Source organism: Epinephelus fuscoguttatus, linkage group LG21 (genome assembly GCF_011397635.1).
Source record: "Epinephelus fuscoguttatus linkage group LG21, E.fuscoguttatus.final_Chr_v1".
NCBI lineage: Eukaryota > Metazoa > Chordata > Actinopteri > Perciformes > Serranidae > Epinephelus > Epinephelus fuscoguttatus.
This window is the reverse complement of record NC_064772.1, coordinates 3287637-3309347: the sequence shown is the minus strand read 5'-3', so window position 1 is coordinate 3309347 and position 21711 is coordinate 3287637. Positions and strand designations below refer to the sequence as shown.

Sequence of the window (21711 nt, the reverse complement as noted above, 5' to 3'; positions counted from 1 at the left end):
CTTTCTGTCACAGAAGAGGTTTTAATTTTTATGAGGTTGTTATGCACAACTCCTCTTTGTTTAATTTTAGATTTAGATAATTTAGGCGGTCGGGGGACAGACACCGTTTGTATAAAACTATTAAAACTATGGCTGGGTAACTGAACTAGAAGCTCAGAGAGGCGTTTAGGACTGCGTCTCCGAGTCCTGGTCTCAACTCTGGGTTGTCAGGGATTTAAATTACTAATAAAGTTTGCCAGGTTCCTAGAAATGAGAGCAGCTCCATCCAAAGTGGGATGAATGCCATCTCTCCTAATAAGACCAGGTTTTCCCAGAAAGTTTGCCAATTATTAACAAAACCCACATCGCTTTGCTGGACACCACCTGGACAGCCAGCGTTAAATGATGACATGCGGCTAAACATGTCATCACTGGTCAGATTTGGGAGGGGTCCAGAGAAAACTACGGAGTCCGACATCGTTTTTGCGTATTCACACAGCAATATTAATTTTAGTGACCTCCGATTGGCGTAACCGGGTGTCATTGCACGGCGTGAATAACAATCTTACTGAATCTACGTTTAGCTTTAGCCAGCAGCTTTAAATTTGATTCAATGTCGCCCGCTCTGGCCCCAGGGATACATTTGACTATGGCCGCTGGTGTTGCTAACTTCACGTTTCTCAGAATAGAGCTGCCAATAACCAGAGTTTTATCCTCAGCGGGTGTGTCGCTGAGTGGGGAAAAGCGGTTGGAAACGTGAACAGGCTGGTGGTGAGCCGTGGGCTTTGGCTTGAGCTGTGCTTCTGGCGGATCAGTAACCCAACCTCCCGGCTGAACGGGAGTTACCGGAGGACAGTTAGCAGAGGCTAAGGCTATGCTATGTGGCTCCGCACCGGCTACAGGGGACTGGCTAACTACCGCAGCTGCTGAATGGTTTTCCATGGTGCGGAGCCACGCTTCTAATTCACTAAGCCTCGCCTCCAATGCAGCAAATAAGCTACACTTGTTACAATTACCACTGTCGCTAAAGGAGGCAGAGGCATAACTGAACATTTGACACACCGGGCAAGAAAGAGCAGGAGAAGGAGAAGCCATGGCTAAGCTAATGTAGCTAAGAAGGCTAAGAGCGTGCAAACAACAGCTAAGAGATTAGCGAGAAAGTCGTAGAAAGGAGGAGAGCTATAGGTGCTTAAACAGAACCAGTGTGGGTTATGACTTGAAGTAGACGTAAAAGCAGCGTTAAAGCAACTGAGGTGAGAAAGCAGGCAAGTGGAATTCACCAGAGCAGTACAGAGACACTGTCACAGAAACACCGGAAATGACACAACTCGCTTACCGCAATACGTCAGCACCTGAATAATGTAACAATAGTAGCAGCAGAAAAAACACCTCACTCCCTTTCTTCTCGTTAGAAACAAGAAAAACTAGTTTTACAATTTGTACATAAAAAGAAAGTCAGGAAAAAATAAAGTGCATTGTTAAATGCATATTAATATCAATGTGCTACATAGACATTCTACATTATATGAAAGCATCCTGCTAGATGTCCATATCAGTTATGTTACATGAAGTGAGCAACACATATTTAACACTGGAACATTTGTTGTTGTCAGAGCTGCTCAAGTCTCTTTTCGGAGAGATGATCCTCCCTGTAATCTGTTGCTATTGACAGTCTCTGACGGTTCCGTGAGCTTTTTTATGAGGAAGTCAGCTCTGCCGCAGGAGTGTAAATCAGGCAGTCAGATTACCTGTAATTGATCTCAGAGGTCAGGTGAACCTCCTGTCAGTCTTTGATAATTCAGAGCCTGTTCATCTGTCGGCACATCATGAGCATTTCACCGTGGTTTGGAACAGGAAGAGAGAGAACCTAAATGATCTCAGCCCGTCCTCTTGTTTTTCATGGACAGAGTGATGGCTCTGCATTCTTTTTTTCAGGCTGCAGTGCTCATTGCTTGGTGCTGTACAACCTGTTCCCTCTTCACAGTGATTGGTGTCCGTAGATGGAGTGGCTGAGCTGTTTATTTCTGAAGACTCTTCACTTCTTGTAGAACATCGGCTCTCAATCACAGATGTTCAGGCCTCCAGTTTAGATCCTGATAAAGGACAATACTGATGTTTTAACATCGTAACAACAAATAACGTGAATGTTTAAATGCAGGCTGTAGAGTTTTACATGTCGGGTTGTTTAAATGTTTTAAGTCTGTCTGGACCCTATTTTCACATGTTTTTGTGCCTATGTGACTAATGAGAACAACAATGTTTTAAATCGGGTCAGTATTGAGTGAGAAGGTTGCAGGCAGCTCTGGGCATGTTAACACTATCAGTGTGTTCACTAAAAGTGTTTGTTTTTGTCACTTGAAAGGCTCAGATTGTTATTTTGAGTATCCGACAACATTTAGGAAAGGATCCTTACAGATCCCTGCATTATAGTGCAGCTGAGGAGTGGCAGAAAAGGAGGGACTGAGAGAGGTTTGGTGTCAAACCAGGGCCACTTCAAAGGACTCAGCCTATATGGGACGCACAATCTACAAATGAGCCAGAGGTTCCCCAGACCTTCTTTGCTTAAAGAGTAAGATCCTTTATGTTTCAACCAAAAACAGCCCAGAGGTCCACCAGACTCCATTTAAATGAACAATGATTTTAGTGTGTACAGAGTCAGCATATTTTCACTTCTAACTGAGTGAATTAAGGGTTTATTTTAAACTAAACTAATGAAGCATAGTAGTCACACACATCCACAAGCCGTTTGAAGCAGGTGCTGGACAATAAAACATAGCAATAAACAACATGAAGAATGGTCCACAAGTGCAGTTAATTAGAACATGCACAAGTGATGTTTTGAGGTGATTCTTTCATTCAGGCCTGGAAAAGTCATGGAATTAGTAAAATATTATTGAAAATGTTAGAAAAGTAATGGAATTTTGTTTTGTGTAATAAAATTGCTGGAATAATCTTTGATGGATAATCTTCCTTGTACTATAACATAAAAGCATTTTCTGAGGCTGTCATCGTAACATAGATGTAATATGCTAGATACTAGATTCCTTTTAAAATTATTTCCCATCCTGCTCCTGGTCGAAAATGTTACACCAAACTCCCTTTTGAAAATATGACATATTAGCAATTCTGCAAAAACACATAACTTGAGAAAAGGCATCATATGTGGACAGTATTCTTGTGAATATGGCATCAATATAATCTGTAGTTGATACAGAATTGAGCATAGCGTTAGTTCAGGCAGGACACTATGTCAAGCTCAGCTCACATCCTAGTTACATCAGCTGATCTCAGGCAGCCCAATCAACTGATGGATCACCTGATTGATGGAAGGGAGTCAGCTGATCACATGATTCTTTTCTATGCAACCGATCGGCAAATCTCATTCAGCGCATTCAGGTCTGACTTATCAGCGTCATTTCTAGGGGGTCTTTGCTGTTGCTCTCCCTCCTTAGGCTTTCCTCATATGCACATGGAAGGGTAGAGAGGTGTGCTCTCTCCGCCTTAGGCTTTCTGCATTGGCCTGTGGAAAGGCAGAAAGGCCCCAGAACAGAGCCATACCACCAATATAATAGGGGAGACCAGGGATGGTTGTAACACTTTTTGCTTGAGCACAAGTAACTTGATGAGTGTTTGAGCTAGATCTCTCAAACTTTGATACATGGTTGCCATATGGGTCTACTACAAATAAAATCACTTGGAGGGTACTACACAATCACAGAGTTATGGGAGTTAATGTCACATACCCCCATAACCCTCCCCACTACCATGGTTGTAACACTAGCTGGGGATGGATGTAACAATAGGTATTAAGATTAAATAAGATACACACTATCCAATTTATGCAACAAACTTTAATGAAGAATAAAGAATAAACAGTTTTAACAGAGTAAACAATTTAAAGTGTCAAAAATTTAGCACAATAACAAATGTGTTTGTGTGATTGTGGACCGCGTTTGTGTGTGCGTGTATGTGCAGGAGAAACAGGTAGTTCCTGAGCAATCATTCCTGAACAATGGAACTTCTTTCTATGTGTGTGTGTGTGTGTGTGTGTGTGTGTGTGTGTGTGTGTGTGTGTGTGTGTGTGGACTGTATTCCTAAATATGTAGGTGACACCTTTCCCTGGGGTGCAGGCTTTTAAAAAGTGTTACAACCCTACCCGTACCAGCAGCCATTACAAAGCTAACATTTTTCAGCATGTCCTTGCTAGCTATCATGAAAGCAGCACATCAAATTAAAGTAGAGAACCTGACACTTAAGGTGATATAAGTTAAACAGTTTTATCTACAGCACATTGGACATGAAGCAAAAAACAATAGGAATGACAAGATTTGGTTTCTTACCCGAAAATTATTTTTTTGTGTCCAACATCAAGAACTTTCCTTACAGAGACTTGAGGTTTCTGATGTGAACTCAGGATGGAAAGGGGAGTGTACTATATTGATGACATCACCACAGCTCCTTTCTAATTGGTCAAACTGTAACTGTTACCTGTGTTACAATCATCTCTGGTCTCCCCTACTGCAAATGGAAATAAATTTTCCTTTGACTAAAGTGGTCCTGACTGAACTTTACATTTTGGATTTTGTTGTCTCAACTCTACGCCCACTCTACCATTGGTTAACTGCGCTATTTTAGTGGGAGGAGACAGTGGGAATGAGAGGAGAATTGTTTTTAAAACACACATGAATAAGTACTGGTTGGTGCATCAGATACAAATTAAACTCTCTTCTCTCGCTTCTTCACTCCACAACTCCAACAGTTTCTCCTCCTTTTCCACGGAACAGGAGAACCGAGACTTGTTCATGTTCTTGCTCCTCCCTGGAGTTCCCTCCATGTTTACTGTCTACCCGGCAGAGAGAGCAGCTATTGGTTGTTGACATTGTTCACATAATTGAACTTCAGTATTTGCATGAGCCAAGACTCAAAACTTAAGATAATATTAAACATGTTTGATTTTATCGGAACATCAAGATGAGAAACAGACTAAAGACAGCTTAGACTGAGTTTGTTTTTTTTGTGTTTTTTAAATATAACATATTTTTATTGTTTTTTTTTTAAAGAACATATAAGCTTCTATATAGCACAGCAAAAGAAAAACAAGTCAAATAAAAATGACATACCCATGTATACATATGCACAGGTACACCCATATACAGATACCTGCATATACACAGAAGCTTTAAAGGAACAGGCAGTTGCATGAGATAAGGGCCAATCAGGTCCTATCCTGTTATGATCAGTTACAAGATATAAACCACTAAGTAAATGTGACTTACTTCACTTGGAGTTATCATCAATTAAATCAGGGTTTAGAGTCTATTATATATTCCATAAATGGATTCCAGATTCTAATACATTTAATGTGAATCTTAGTTTCCAAGTTTGAGATGTTGCATCACTTCTCTCAACCACTCAACCACTGAGTCCATCTTAGTGGAAGAGCATTCTTGCAGTGGAGAGGAATTAATCTCCATTCTAATAAAGTGACAAATTTTCTTATTTTGAGTTAAGATCCTGAAAGATTCTTATTTTCCCTTCCTGCTATGCCAAAGATATCTGTCAAAAGGTTTGGGTGACTTTTCATTTTAAAAATATCTGATAGTGTTAAAAGATTGAATTCCAATAAGTGGACAAATTATGCCAGCCAGAGTGTGTTAAAAATGCAGGAGACAGTCTGCACCTGTCACAAGTGGAATCAACATATGGGAACATTTTAGAGAGTTTGACTTTTAAGAAATAAAGGCGATGCAGCAGCTTAAATTGAATGAGGCCATGCCGGGTGCAGATAGAGGCCTTGTAGAGCCCCTAGGGGGCTTTCCCCTACTGCTCCACTGCCACAGGACTCAGTTTTATGAACACCTCAAACCAAACCATCGAGATCACAGGAGCAAAACTCTCATAATTTTATTATAACATTGGAAATTTATCAGTGACAGTGAAGTCATCATGCCTGCTTATGTTGATTAAAATTTGCGGGCAGTTACCTAAAACAGTATTCCTGTTTTCTTTTGTTAATATTAGTTTATCCCTCTTCATCCTTTTCTCTCATCTGCTTGTTTCTGTTGTCCTTCCTCTTCCTCTTTTCTTCTTTCCTCCGTCACACCCATCACTTTGTTCCTCCTGAGGATGTCCTTTGACGGGAAGCAGGATTATTAATCATCCTAACATCATCCAGAGCTCAGGGTGTGTGCTGTCTGGTTGTTCAGAATGACCTGGTCAGAGGTCAGAGGTCACGCTGTGATTACAGGCTGCCGGCCAACAGTGGCTCATTACAGGAGCGCAGGGAGACGGAGCAACAGCTGCTCGTTAAAACTTTATTTATCCAGGGAGATCTGACAGAGCTCTGCCCTGCTTCTTCCACATCCACATATTTAAAATGTGAGCAGACCGGTGCAACCAGTTTGCTGCTGCCACTCACTGGGCAGCATCAGTCAGGAGGAATTTTGATAATGATGATGATGATGATGATGATGATGTCTCCTGCAGAAAACATTTTGACCCGTCATTTCTTCAACTTGCATTTCCTGCTTTTTAAAGATGAGTTAAATATTCTGACCAGACATATGTGTGCTTGAAAAATGACAACAGCACTCATACACTGGGCCTCTAGCAAGAAGTGATATACGGACAAATTTTCTCTGGCTTTTGTTCGGATCCACAATTTGTTCTTATTTTGTTAATACCCAGTGATTTCTGGGATTCACCAATGTTTTCTACCTTATGCTCTTCTCTTAGCTCAGAGAGCATTTAACGAGTAGTTCAGAGCACTCTGACCAAGATAAGAGAAAACATCTTGTTTTCATTGTCCAATAAAAATTGGTCCAATGTGAGGAAAAATAGTTTTTAAATTTATGAAACACAAAAGAATGCATGAATATTATGCAATAGATATTAAGATTATGATGTGTTCAAAAGGAACTATACTAATTAGGCTATTGAATTCATGGGCGAAAGAAATATTACTATAATTGGTCCATTGATCCAAGTTACTGTACTTTCAGTTACTGTACTCTCTGCTGACCAGTGCTGAAATGTAATTAAGTACATTTACTCAAGTATTGTACTTAAGTACAAATTTGAGGTACTTTTACTTAACGTTTTTTAATCTCATGGCACTTTCTACTTATTCTCAACTATACTGCAGAGGGAAATATTGAACTTTTTGCTCTGCTACTGTTTTATTTCAACTTTAGTTACTTTGCATTACTTTGCATCATTCGAATCACTAGAGAATTAATTGGAAACTATTTTGATAATTGTTAATTTTTCAAGCAAAAACATTTCATGGTTCCAGTCTCTCAAATATGAGGACTTGCTGCTTTTTATTTTAATTACTTTAATTATTTATATTTTTTTTCATGCATTGAGCACTTTTATTTTTAAGACTTAATCAATCAATCAATCAATCAATCAATCAATCAATCAATCAATCAATCAATCAACCAATCAATCAATTTAATTTATAAAGCCCAATATCACAAATAATAATTTGCCTCAGATGGCTTTACAGCATACGACGTCCCTCTGTCCTTTGGACCCTTACAGCAGATAAGGAAAAACGCCCCCAAAAAACCCCTTTAACGGGGAAAAAAAAAACGGTAGAAACCTCAGGAAGAGCAACTGAGGAGGGATCCCTCTTCCAGGACGGACAGACGTGCAATAGATGTCGTACAGAACAGATCAGCATAACAAATTAACAGTAATCCACATGACACAATGAGACAGAGAAAGAGAGAGAGAGAGAGAGAGATGCAGGTAATGACAGTAGCTTACAACAACTTTATTGAAAGTAATAATATTATAGTTATAGTTCTGGCTACTGCGGTACAATATGTTGAAAGTATGTATTAATAGTATGACAAAATGATAAAGAGATAAAGAGAAACAGAGACCGAGAGAGATACAGGACAGACAGTAATGACAGCTTACAACAACATTAATTTAAGTAATAATATTACAATAATAATTACGGCTATTGTGGTACAATATGTTGTAGGTACATATTAATATATGATAGTATATGTATGTGACAATAATCATACGTGTAATGACAGTAGAAGTATGACTAATGATAACAGCAGCAGTAGGAGGCATCTGGCAGGACCACGGCAGCAGCACAACCACATCACGCCATCCAGGCACAGCTGCGATACGAGTTAACCTGCCACACAGTGGAGCACAAAGGCTCTGGAGAAGAAGCCAAGTTAGTGACATGCAGTAATAGGACATAAATGTTAGCAAAGGAGAGAGGGAGAGAAGGAGAGAAGGTGCTCGATGTATTATAGGTGGTGTATTATAGGAGGTCCCCCGACAGACTAGGCCTGTGTCAGCCTAACTAGGGGCTGGTCCAAGGCAAGCCTGAGCCAGCCCTAACTATAAGCTTTATCAAAAAGGAAAGTCTTTAGTCTAGTCTTAAATGTAGACAGGAAGATGATTCCACAGAAGAGGAGCCTGATAGCTGAAGGCTCTGGCTCCTGATCTACTTTTGGAGACTTTAGGGACCACGAGTAACCCTGCATTCAGAGCGCAGTGTTCTAGTGGGATAATATGGCACTATGACCTCTCTAAGATATGATGGAGCTTGACCATTTAGAGCTTTATAAGTTATTATTAATAATAATAATAACAATAATAATACTAGTACTATTACAATAATACAACAATAATAATAATGATACAAAAAATAAATAAATACAAATAAAACAGCAGGTGGGTTGTGATAGTAATGGAGGAATGACATTGTAAAATAAATTCAAATAAAAGTAAGTTTGATATTTATATGTGTCAGCTTGTTGTATGGAGGCAGCCTGGTAAGACCACCCTGATGCCGTGAGCTCAACATTTTGTTTCAGTCTGGACTCGGCCGAACACTTTCAGTGGGTGGGAGTACTCACCTTGACAGACAAACTCCTTCAGCATATCAGTGGTGAAACAACATTGGATTTGTATCAATCTGTTAATTTTGGCAGCTAGCTTAGATTTAGACTTAGTCTTGATTCAAACGTGCTTATTAGTTCTAGTCACATTTGAGTGATTTTTATCCTTCATAGTTTTAGTCTAGTTTTAGTCGATGAAAATTCAAAATATTTTAATCATTACTTTAGTCACTATGTGTTCTATATGTTTTTTATATATTTTTTTCCTGATACTTGCAAAAACAGCTAGATATCCAGATATTAGAATCAAGGTGACAGGTTGTATTAAAATTTTATTTAGACAATTTTTATGTACAACTACAAGTACTGTCTGCACACTTACAAACTGTCATTTCTCCAGCAGTTTTTGACAGGTTTAAGGGGTGATTTACAAGCACACACTTACTAATCATCTTTTGAAAACCTCAACATCTCTCTATTTATGGTCTCAAAAACTTGGACACCACAAACAACTAATCTGAGACAACTACTATGGGATTTGTACCCAGGGTCACTGTAAACTCTGACTTATCCATCTCACCGTTAACGCAGAAAAATAACTTTATTAAAGCCTGAATTCTTTCTTAATCTGCAACATATTAGTCTGGAGGTTTAACTCATGTCCTCTCAGAGAGCTAGTGATTAAAACTAAACTTTCATCTCTGTCAGAGAAAACTGCTCAGAGTTCAGACTGTTAACTTATAGCACAGTTACACTCACAGATAACTGAGCCTTCTACCTGCCTGTCAAACAGCATCAAATCATAAACCTTCTCAAGTCCAGACTGAAAGGAGTCCTGCGGGGATCAGATGTGAAGTCTGGTGGCCGGTGCCTGCTTGTTATGCTGCCATTCAGCGGCAGCCAGCGCTGCAACTAACAAACTCGGTTGCTGATTTACTGCTGAATTTCAGCTCACAACTCGCATTAACGGCTGACGTTGCTCGAGTGCGATTGTTTTTGCTGGTGTGCGAAACATCCTGGTGCAGACTATTTACTGAGATTTATCAGCCAGTCATCATGCAGCATTTGAAGATGATAACAAGCACGGCCTTTCTCGGCTTTCAGTGTCTGATAGTCTGTAACATTTTTGTCACTGCAACAGAAATTAAACATTGATTTCATCTTAGTTTTTATTATTAACATCTATTTTTAGCTAGTCATTAACTAATTTCTGTAATGGTAACAAAAAAGGTTGTTGACAAAACAGTTTCATGATAGTTTTCATCAAAAAAATTGTATCACTGGTATCAGAGAACAGCGTAGCCACAAATTTAGCAACTTATTCACAACATCAGGGTAACAGCAAGAAATGTATTCAAACACATTTCATAATCATGCATGCTGTGCAGAATAATCGCAGTCCACAGTTCCTCTGCTGAGTCTCTCCCCCTCTCTTCTTTTAAGCAGCAGCACTGCACAGGGACCAGCTGGGCCTGGGGCAGGCACAGGGTAAGTGGGTTTGGGTGGACGTCGCTAAGCATCCTTCATGACTCAGCCTTCTTTGAGAACTGTTTGTTAATAATCTTACGCTCCCAGTCTAGACACGCAGACAAGACAAACGGCACAGTTAGGTCAGTTCCCAAAGTCACACAATAACACAAACTAACTGCCTGATTAAGGGACAGCAAAAAAACCAGAGACTGTCTGGAGTCTGTGGAGTAAAATGTTTCTATCAATGGAGTCTGGTGGCTTTGAAGAGAGCATAATGTTGCATTTGACATGTGCACTTTGTTTTTTAGGTGTTCATATTTTATGTGGCTAAAATGTGTTTTGCTGCTGTCCCTGTCCAAAGTCACCAGACTCCTTATACAGAAACACAAATTCAGTCAGGAGAACAGTGAATACGTCTTTTCCTCTGAGAAACCCCGCAATGTATAATTGTGTTTTTGTTTAATTGTTATTGGCTTTAATCTCGCAATAACTTCACTTAGTACTGTGTTTACTCCACTGACGTCAGAGCTTCTTGCTTCGGGAGCTGCCATTACTGTTCTGCAAGCTGCAGCCTGCATTTTACATTATCAACTACAACGCAGTCTCTGATTGGCTGCTTACATTGTCAACTACGATGCAGAACCCTCATTGGACCGACTGAATTTTAATTTCTAGGAAGTTTTTAGCAGAGCAGCGAGTCCAGTCTGGTACAAAGAGAGAAACAGAGTGCTGAGCTCACGTCATTATGATGGTCTTACTAGGCAAGTATCAATGGTCCTGGCACGGATGTGGAGATGGAGGTATCACTGGCAGTGGGAAGAGGTTATTAGTGTCTGTGCGTATGTATGTATGTACATACACTGGTTTGTGTTAAACAGGTTTGCAAGTAATATTGATATTGATTAACAGGACCCAACATCTGTGAAATTAATTTTTTTATTGTCATCTCCAGCAGTTAGAGCTCTTACAGTGGATCTCTTGTATTTATTAAAGTTTGGTCTTGATAATATGAAGATATACTTGAAAAACAAAATAGTCCCTTTAAACATATTTTGGAGTCAACACCAGCAGTTAGCAGAACGAAGTTTTATTCTTTCTGAAATATTCCGATCAGACATGGTGAGGGTGAAATGCTCCTCAAAGGACAGAAGAGCAAAACTTTGAGAAATCTGAACTGGAACCATTAGTTCATATGCTCCTTCTGAGGGAAATACTGGTCCTTAAGTAACTCTGAGACCCTGTTGTACATGTTAATGAAAGACCCAAGAACACTTTTGGTCCTCATCAGATCCATGAGGACAGTGAACAACATTTATTAGACTTTACAATTCCTAAACCACCCAGATTACAAGTACACCACAGGGGTTCAGAGGTCAGACGTCCAGAACATGGCTGTGACCTCTGAGTGACTGTGTGGAAAAGAAATAAGCCGGGGTTCTTTGTTGACAGTAATCAGAGTGGGAGAAGGATGTGATGGAGCCGAGGGAGGATAATGTAAGGAAATAATCAGTTGAAAATCCTCAGTGGTCATAGGAAAGCAGCTCTGGGACATCTGGGAAAGTGCGAGACGTGGATTTGATAAAATCCAGGTATGCTATGAAAGTATGAGAACCTTACAGAGTGAATATGAAAACATGTAGTGACAGATGATGTGGCGGAGAGAGGAGGAGGAGGAGAAGGAGGACGCTGAGAGTTAGAACAGATAAGATGAAACTTGATCTGAAAGGCGGGGATGAACTGAGGCTGACTCTCTTAACCATCCTCCAGCCATGATGTTATTACGGCTCTGTAAGGAGTGAACGGTGACCACATGACATCATGTTATTTACATGTTTATGCCTGTGTTTCTTATTGTTTAGCCTGCAGTCAATAATTTGTGGATCTGCATTGTAAACTGAGGACGATCCCCTCAACGTCTCCTCATTTCTGCTGTCATTCTAAATGCAGCCACAACCCATAATCAATTCATTATTATCATTTCAATCAGGAGAGACTCGTTTTTAATGGTAAAATAATATTTATTAACATGTGAATGTATGGATAAGAATGTGGAAAGTCTTTCAACTCAATTCAATTCAATTTTATTTATAAAGCCCAATATCACAAATCACAATTTGCCTCACAGGGCTTTACAGCATACGACATCCCTCTGTCCTTATGACCCTCGCAGCGGATAAGGAAAAACTCCCCAAAAAAAACCCTTTAACGGGGAAAAAAAAAACGGTAGAAACCTCAGGAAGAGCAACTGAGGAGGGATCCCTCTTCCAGGATGGACAGACGTGCAATAGATGTCGTACAGAACAGATCAGCATAACAAATTAACAGTAATCCACATGACACAATGAGACAGAGAAAGAGAGAGAGAGAGAGAGAGATATGCAGGTAATGACAGTATCTTACAACAACATTATTGAAAGTAATAATATTATAGTTATAGTTCTGGCTACTGTGGTACAATATGTTGAAAGTATGTATTAATATCTGGCAGTATACAAGTGTGACAATAGTCATATGTGTACTAATGATGGCAGCAGCAGCAGGAGGCATCTGGCAGGACCACGACAGCAGCACAACCACACACGTCACGCTGTCCAGGCACCGCTGCGATATGAGTTAATCTGAGAGACAGTGGAGCACAAAGGCTCCGGAGAAGAAGCCGAGTTAGTGACATCCAGAATGGCTGAGTTAGCAAGATGCAGTAATAGAATACGAGAGAGAGAGAGAGAGAGAGAGAGAGAAGGAGAGAAGGTGCCCGGTGTATTATAGGGGGGTCCTCCGGCAGACTAGGCCTAAGTCAGCCTAACTAAGGGCTGGTACAGGGCAAGCCTGAGCCAGCCCTAACTATAAGCTTTATCAAAGAGGAAAGTCTTAAGTCTAGTCTTAAATGCGAAGACGGTGTCTGCCTCCCGGACCGTAACAGGAAGATGATTCCACAGGAGAGGAGCCTGATAGCTGAAGGCTCTGGCTCCTGATCTACTTTTGGAGACTTTAGGGACCACGAGTAACCCTGCGTTCTCAGAGTGTGGAGCTTGACCATTTAGAGCTTTATAAGTTAACAGTAGGATTTTAAATTCAATTCTGGATTTTACAGGGAGCCAGTGCAGAGAAGCTAAAACAGGAGAAATATGATCTCGTTTCTTAGTTCCTGTTAGTACACGTGCTGCTGCATTCTGAATTAGCTGGAGAGTTTTTAAGGACTTACTAGAGCTACCTGATAATAGAGAGTTACAGTAATCCAGCCTTGAGGTAACAAAAGCGTGGACCAATTTTTCTGCATCTTTTCGGGTCAGGATAGGCCTAATTTTCGCAATATTACGCAGATGAAAAAATGCAGTCCGTGAGGTTTGCTTTAAATGAGAATTAAAAGACAAATCTTGATCAAATATTACTCCGAGGTTTCTTACGGTAGTGCTAGAGGCCAGAGCAATACCATCTAGAGAAACTATGTCATCAGATAAAGAGTCTCTGAGTTGTTTGGGGCCAAGAACAATAACTTCAGTTTTGTCTGAATTTAACATCAGGAAATTGGTGCTCATCCAGGTTTTTATGTCTTTAAGGCAGTTATGGAGTTTAGTTAATTGATTACTTTCTTCTGGCTTCATCGATAAATACAACTGTGTATCATCTGCATAACAATGGAAATTTATAGAGTGATTTCTAATGATGTTACCTAAAGGAAGCATATATAGAGTAAATAGGATTGGTCCGAGCACAGAACCTTGCGGAACTCCAAAACAAACTTTGGTACGTAAGGATGATTCATTATGAACGTGAACAAACTGAAAACGATCAGATAAATAAGATTTAAACCAGCTCAGTGCAGAACCTTTTAGGCCAATTAAGTGATCCAGTCTCTGCAGTAGAATTTGATGGTCAATTGTGTCAAACGCCGCACTAAGATCTAATAAAACAAGTACAGAGACAAGTCCTTTGTCTGAAGCAATCAGAAGGTCATTTGTAATTTTAACTAGTGCTGTCTCAGTGCTATGATGCACTCTAAATCCTGACTGAAATTCCTCAAATAAATTATTATCATAGAGAAAATCACACAGCTGGTCTGCGACTACTTTCTCAAGGAAAGGGAAGATTGGATATTGGTCTGTAGTTGGCTAACACCTCTGGATCCAGGGTGGGCTTTTTTAGTAGAGGTTTAATTACAGCTACCTTAAAAGACTGTGGTACATAGCCTGTTAATAAGGATATATTGATCATATCTAATATATGAGTGTTAACTAAAGGAAAGACTTCCTTAAGTAGCCTAGTTGGGATGGGGTCTAAGAGACACGTTGATGATTTGGATGAAGAAATCAATGCGGTCAATTCTTGAAGAGAAATTGGGGAGAAGCAATCTAAATATATATTAGGTTTTACAGTTGTGTTTGAGGTTAGACAGGTACTATCTGAGGACAGGAGGTCATGAATTTTGCCTCTAATAGTTAGAATTTTGTCATTAAAAAAGCTCATAAAATCATTACTGCTAAGGGCTAAAGGAATACAAGGCTCAATAGAGCTCTGACTCTCAGTCAGCTTGGCTACAGTGCTGAAAAGAAACCTGGGGTTGTTCTTATTGTCTTCTATTAATGCTGAGTAATAGTTTGCTCTGGCATTGCGGAGGCCCCTCTTATAAGTTTTGAGACTGTCTGTCCAGATTAAACGAGATTCTTCCAGTTTGGTTAATCGCCAATTCCTTTCAAATTTTCGTGATATTTGTTTTAACTTACGGGTTTGAGAGTGGACCAAGGAGTGAACTTTCTTTGCTTTTTTGACTTCTTTTTAAGAGGAGCTACAGAGTCAAGTGTTGTTCGCAGTGAGCCTACAGCACTATCGACAAAATGATCAAAGTCGGTACAGGAAACCTCTGTTACTGAGGGACTTGGTGTTGAATTTAATGACGGAGTAATCTTTTCCTTAAATTTTGCGACAGCACTATCTGATAAACATCTAGTATAGTAACTGTTGCTGAGTGGCGTGTAATCGAGTAAAAAGAAATCAAAAGTAATCAGATCATGATCCGATAGCGAGGGATTCTGTGGAAAGACTTTTAGATTATGAATTTCAATTCCATACGTCAGAACTAGATCGAGGGTATGGTTAAAACAGTGAGTGGGTTCATGTACACCCTGACTGAAGCCAATGGAGTCTAATAATGAGATAAACGCGGTAGCCAGGAGTCATTATCAACGCCGACATGAATGTTAAAATCGCCTACAATAATAACTTTATCTGATTTAAGAACTAAACTGGATAAAAACTCTGAGAATTCAGATACAAATTCAGAATACGGGCCAGGAGCACGGTACACTATAACAAATAAAAGTGGCTGCGAGGTTTTCCAGGTCGGATGTAAAAGACTAAGAACGAGGCTTTCAAATGAATTATAATCTAGTTTAGGTTTAGGGCTGATTAACAGGCTAGAGAGTTAAAAATGGCTGCAACTCCCCCTCCTCGGCTGCTGCCTCGAGGAATGTGGGTATTATTATGACTGGGAGGAGTGGACTCATTTAGACTAACATATTCATCTGGACACAGCCAGGTTTCAGTGAGACTGAGTAAATCAATATGATTATCTGATATTAATTCGTTTACTAACACTGCTTTAGACGATAGAGACCTGATATTTAACAGTCCGCATTTAATTCTCCTGTTTTGTCTTTCTGTCACAGAAGAGGTTTTAATTTTTATGAGGTTGTTATGCACAACTCCTCTTTGTTTAATTTTAGATTTAAATAATTTAGGTGGTCGGGGGACAGACACCGTTTGTATAAAACTATGAAAACTATGGCTGGGTAACTGAACTAGAAGCTCAGAGAGGCGTATAGGACTGCGACTCTGAGTCCTGGTCTCAACTCTGGGTTGTCAGGGATTTAAATTACTAATAAAGTTTGCCAGGTTCCTAGAAATGAGAGCAGCTCCATCCAAAGTGGGATGAATGTCGTCTCTCCTAATAAGACCAGGTTTTCCCCAGAAAGTTTGCCAATTATTAACGAAACCCACATCGTTTGCTGGACATTAGGCCCCATAGAGATGGTTTGATTTAAGGAGGGTGATGAATCCATAGTCGTACAGGGAACCCCCCCAAAAGAAGAGTAAGGAGGGAGAGGGACAGCCGACCATTTGACATGAGGTGATCTTTACCTTACCAGCAGGCAACAGGATTCTAATAAATAAGTAAAGATAAAATTAAGGGGAGATGCGTAGCTAGAGAAATGCACATGAAGCAAATGTGAAAAACTATGGAATAGATACATGTATAGTTAGGTATATGACAGAAATAAGCCCTGAATGAGATAATACAACTCTGATGAGAAACGTGTGGTAAGAATATGTCTGGAATGATACATTGAAAAGGAAAGCAGAGAGCAAATGTGTTGAGGTCTAACCACCAAACAATATAAAAGCCAGAGATTAAGTAAGCTGTGACGAGAAATAATGGTGATATGCCACAAAGAAAGGCTGAAAAGTGCATGGCTCTGCAGACCATGAGTGTCTATATGTTGAACATAATAAAAGGTCATTGAGGACCAACTGAAATAAAACATCATAAACAGAAATTAAGATCAGAAGACCAACTTAGATAAAATACTAAAAAGGTCCGGCGACCAAACTGAAATTACCGTGACTGGTGTGAGGTCCTAGTGACCTGGGCCTATATGTAGAACATAATGAAAGGTCATCGAGGACCGAACATAAATGAAAGGTCATGAGACCAATTCAAATAAAATTAAAGCTGCAAGCAGCGATGAACGGGACCTCGGGCTCTTGCTGTCGGCCTCCAGCTCACATAGACAGTGCGAATTATTTGTAAGAGTCAAAATGTCGATAAAACAAGCAATGTCAAGAGAATGCAAGGTCATTTTTGGCAATAGAGGGACTTTATATTACAGTACATTACAATATGTATTTAATTTCAACCTATGTCTTAACTAAAATGTGTCTGCGATATGTCAGCTATGGAAACAAAATGTCTTGTCCAGAACATCCGCATTGTGAAATGAAATACACTGTCATGATTAAGTAATTATATAATTTTAACAGCAACTAGGGCTGTACCCAAATATTCGGATATTCGAATATTCATTTTTGTGGGTAGGTATTCATTATGAAAATTTGGTATTCGATATTCGTTTTTTTATTTACTTATTTTTTTTCTTTTCTTTTCTTTTTTATTTTTCTTTTTATTTTTTACATATTTTTTGCTGCTAAATGTAGTCTTTTTGTTGTTGGTGAATGTAGGTTATCAGTAAAAATCAAAACTTTTAAATTGCATTGTTAAAAATGTGAAAATATAGCATAGCCTGCCAACGGAGCTTGTGCGCACGGCACAATGGCACAACGGATCAATACCAAGTTTTACCACTTTATCACTATTCCCTCTAACTTGTAGCTGTTTTTTCATTATCTTGCTCAACGCATCAGTACCTGCTCAATGCATCAGTACCTTCGGATGCCATGACAGTAATAGATTATAGATTAATAGATGATAATAATAATGTCAAAATATCATTTACAGACTGATTTAACAGACGATCACTGCTGCCCGACCCGCAGGTCCATTTGTGGGTCGCGCGGGTTACGGGTTGACCCACACATCACTACTCAGCCCAGTCTATAAGGCTGTACACAACAGTAAGGCTATAGACATGATATTCTATTCAGCCCGGCAGAACCAGCAGCGCATCGGCTCTATAGTGCACGGCACTGCTGATTAACCATTTTATTGCAGCACAGAGCACAGCACAGTGTCTGCCAGCAACCAGTTACTTGCAGAGGCTTCTTACAACTTGTTTCACCAGTTCCGATTTAATCAGAAGACAAATTAAACAGGATGACTAGCCAATGTGAAAATCAAAAGAAAGCATAGAATAATGTACAGTACAGGCCAAAAGTTTGGACACACCTTCTCATTCAATGCGTTTTCTTTATTTTCATGACTATTTACATTGTAGATTCTCACTGAAGGCATCAAAACTATGAATGAACACATGTGGAGTTATGTACTTAACAAAAAAAGGTGAAATAACTGAAAACATGTTTTATATTCTAGTTTCTTCAAAATAGCCACTCTTTGCTCTGATTACTGCTTTGCACACTCTTGGCATTCTCTCCATGAGCTTCAAGAGGTAGTCACCTGAAATGGTTTCCACTTCACAGGTGTGCCTTATCAGGGTTAATGAGTGGAATTTCTTGCTTTATCAATGGGGTTGGGACCATCAGTTGTGTTGTGCAGAAATCAGGTTAATACACAGCCGACAGCCCTATTGGACAACTGTTAAAATTCATATTATGGCAAGAACCAATCAGCTAACTAAAGAAAAACGAGTGGCCATCATTACTTTAAGAAATGAAGGTCAGTCAGTCCGGAAAATTGCAAAAACTTTAAATGTGTCCCCAAGTGGAGTCGCAAAAACCATCAAGCGCTACAACGAAACTGGCACAAATGAGGACCGACCCAGGAAAGGAAGACCAAGAGTCACCTCTGCTTCTGAGGATAAGTTCATCCGAGTCACCAGCCTCAGAAATGGCAAGTTAACAGCAGCTCAGATCAGAGACCAGATGAATGCCACACAGAGTTCTAGCAGCAGACCCATCTCTAGAACAACTGTTAAGAGGAGACTGCGTGAATCAGGCCTTCATGGTCAAATAGCTGCTAGGAAACCACTGCTAAGGAGAGGCAACAAGCAGAAGAGATTTGTTTGGGCCAAGAAACACAAGGAATGGACATTAGACCAGTGGAAATCTGTGCTTTGGTCTGATGAGTCCAAATTTGAGATCTTTGGTTCCAACCGCCGTGTCTTTGTGAGACGCAGAAAAGGTGAACGGATGGATTCCACATGCCTGGTTCCCACTGTGAAGCATGGAGGAGGAGGTGTGATGGTGTGGGGTGTTTTGCTGGTGACACTGTTGGGGATTTATTCAAAATTGAAGGCACACTGAACCAGCATGGCTACCACAGCATCCTGCAGCGACATGCCATCCCATCCGGTTTATGCGTTTAGTTGGACGATCATTTATTTTTCAACAGGACAATGACCCCAAACACACCTCCAGGCTGTGTAAGGGCTATTTGACCAAGAAGGAGAGTGATGGAGTGCTGCGGCAGATGACCTGGCCTCCACAGTCACCGGACCTGAACCCAATCGAGATGGTTTGGGGTGAGCTGGACCGCAGAGTGAAGGCAAAGGGGCCAACAAGCGCTAAACACCTCTGGGAACTCCTTCAAGACTGTTGGAAAACCATTTCAGGTGACTACCTCTTGAAGCTCATGGAGAGAATGCCAAGAGTGTGCAAAGCAGTAATCAGAGCAAAGAGTGGCTATTTTGAAGAAACTAGAATATAAAACATGTTTTCAGTTATTTCACCTTTTTTTGTTAAGTATATAACTCCACATGTGTTCATTCATAGTTTTGATGCCTTCAGTGAGAATCTACAATGTAAATAGTCATGAAAATAAAGAAAACGCATTGAATGAGAAGGTGTGTCCAAACTTTTGGCCTGTACTGTACTGAAGGAGACTGTTGTGCCATCACATTTTTTTGTGGTTTGAGAGCAAAGATCCGGTTCGCCGCTGTGCAAAACTCCACAATACAATTAGGTCCGAAAAAAACCCGGAGTCTGCTCCCAGAGTGAAGCCATTGTTGTGCTAATTACTGACAGCATGTAGTTGAGTGAGAGGAAGGGGAAGAGGCTAAGAACTTGAAGATGGCTTTCAAATTTCTCGAACTAGTCCATCCTGCTCCCAAACCGTGAGTCCGATCATCAATCTGAAGATATCACCAGAGAGATACACTCGGTCCGAACGCAGACATATATAGCTTTCATGTTTGTGGAGTCAAAAAAGTGATCTTAGTCGCAAGTTTACAATGTCTAGCTCACAGCTGACACATTTGCTCATGTTACTTTCAGAGGCACTAGCTCATTTCGTGTTGTATTTAGGTCAGTGGTGTCAATGAGTGATTTGTAGGTCTTGAGGAGACAAAGAAGCCAGTTTTAGTTTGATCTTTCTATGTCATTCCTGCAGGTTGCAACAGCCATTTTAGTCTGTCTAGGTGGTGCAAAAATTGTCAAGAGGTTTTGTGACATGTCACCTTTAAGAGGGCATAAAATCCAAACTGTTCGAGTAATGACAAAGTTGTTCAGAGGAATTGTTTAGCAGGGCTTGGTCTGTCATGTGTGCATGTTTGAAGTCGATACGATAAACGGTGTAGGAGGAAATATTTTTTTAGTAAGAGAATTTTTGAAAAATGACATCTTACTTTGAAAGGGCAAATAGCTCACTTCCTGTTGGATTTAGGTCAGGGCTTGCAGCTTGGGATTTGTAGGTCTTGATGAGATGAACAAGCCAGTTTTGGTTTTGTCTTTCTACGACATTCGTACGGGTCGCAGTGGGCATTTTAGTGTGTCTAGGTGGCGCAAAAATCGTCAGGAGGTTTTGTAAGACATCACCTGTAAGAAGCCATAAAATCCAAACCATTTGAGTAATGACAAAGTTATACAGAATATCTGATTAGGACGAGTTGATCTGTCATGTGTGCATGTTTGAAGCCAATATGATAAACGGTGTAGGAGGAGATGATTTTTGAAGAAATTTTGAAAAAGAGCATTTTTGAGGCGAAATCTTACTTTGAAAGTGCAGTAGCTCACTTCCTGTTGGGTTTAGGTCACAGGTATCAGAGCGTGATTTGTAGGTCTCGATGAGACAAACAAGCCAGTTTCGGTTTTGTCTTTCTATGACATTCATACGGGCCGCAGCAGGCATTTTAGTGTGTCTAGGTGGCGCGAAAATCGTCAGAAGGTTTTGTAAGACATCACCTGTAAGAGGCCATAAAATCCAAACCATTCGAGTAATGACAAAGTTATACAGAATATCTGATTAGGACGAGTTGATCTGTCATGTGTGCGAGTTTGAAGCCGATATGATAATCGGTGTAGGAGGAGATGATTTTTTTAAGAAATTTTTAAAAGAGCATTTTTGAGGCAAAATCTTACTTTGAAAGGGAAATAGCTCACTTCTTGTTCAGTTTAGGTCAGAGGTGTCAGCGTGATTTGTAGGTCTTGATGAGACGAGCAAGCCAGTTTTGGTTTGATCTGTCTACGACATTCCTACAAGCCGCAGCGGCCATTTTAGTGTGCCTAAACTGTTAGGTGGTGCTAGAGAGGCCATTTTGGCACTTCTGGGATTCATTTTTTCATTTCATAAGATTTTTCACCAGTCCTGACATGCGTGCCAATTTTGGTGAGTTTTGCATGTTTAGGGGGGTCAAATTCCAGTTTAAAGAGGCGGCGGAAGAAAGATATCATAGATATCTATGAGCCGGCCAGCCGCCAATCAAATTGAAGAAGAACAAAGCGCATACCGTATGTGTCAAAGTCCAGGGCTGTTTTTTAG

At 40.1% G+C, this 21711-nt stretch overlaps 1 protein-coding gene across 10 annotated transcripts in view; it reads left to right on the top strand.

Annotated features, from left to right (window-relative positions):
• sugct (succinyl-CoA:glutarate-CoA transferase) overlaps window positions 1–21711 on the top strand; it is a 310078-nt gene that overhangs the window by 182767 nt on the left and 105600 nt on the right. The window contains exon 14 of one of the 10 annotated variants that reach the window (XM_049565788.1): window positions 10302–10343. The exons of the other annotated variants lie outside the window; for them this stretch is intronic. Within the exon in view, the coding sequence (XP_049421745.1) occupies window positions 10302–10343 (42 nt within the window). The remainder of the gene's footprint in view (window positions 1–10301; window positions 10344–21711) is intronic. 10 annotated transcript variants of the gene reach the window in all.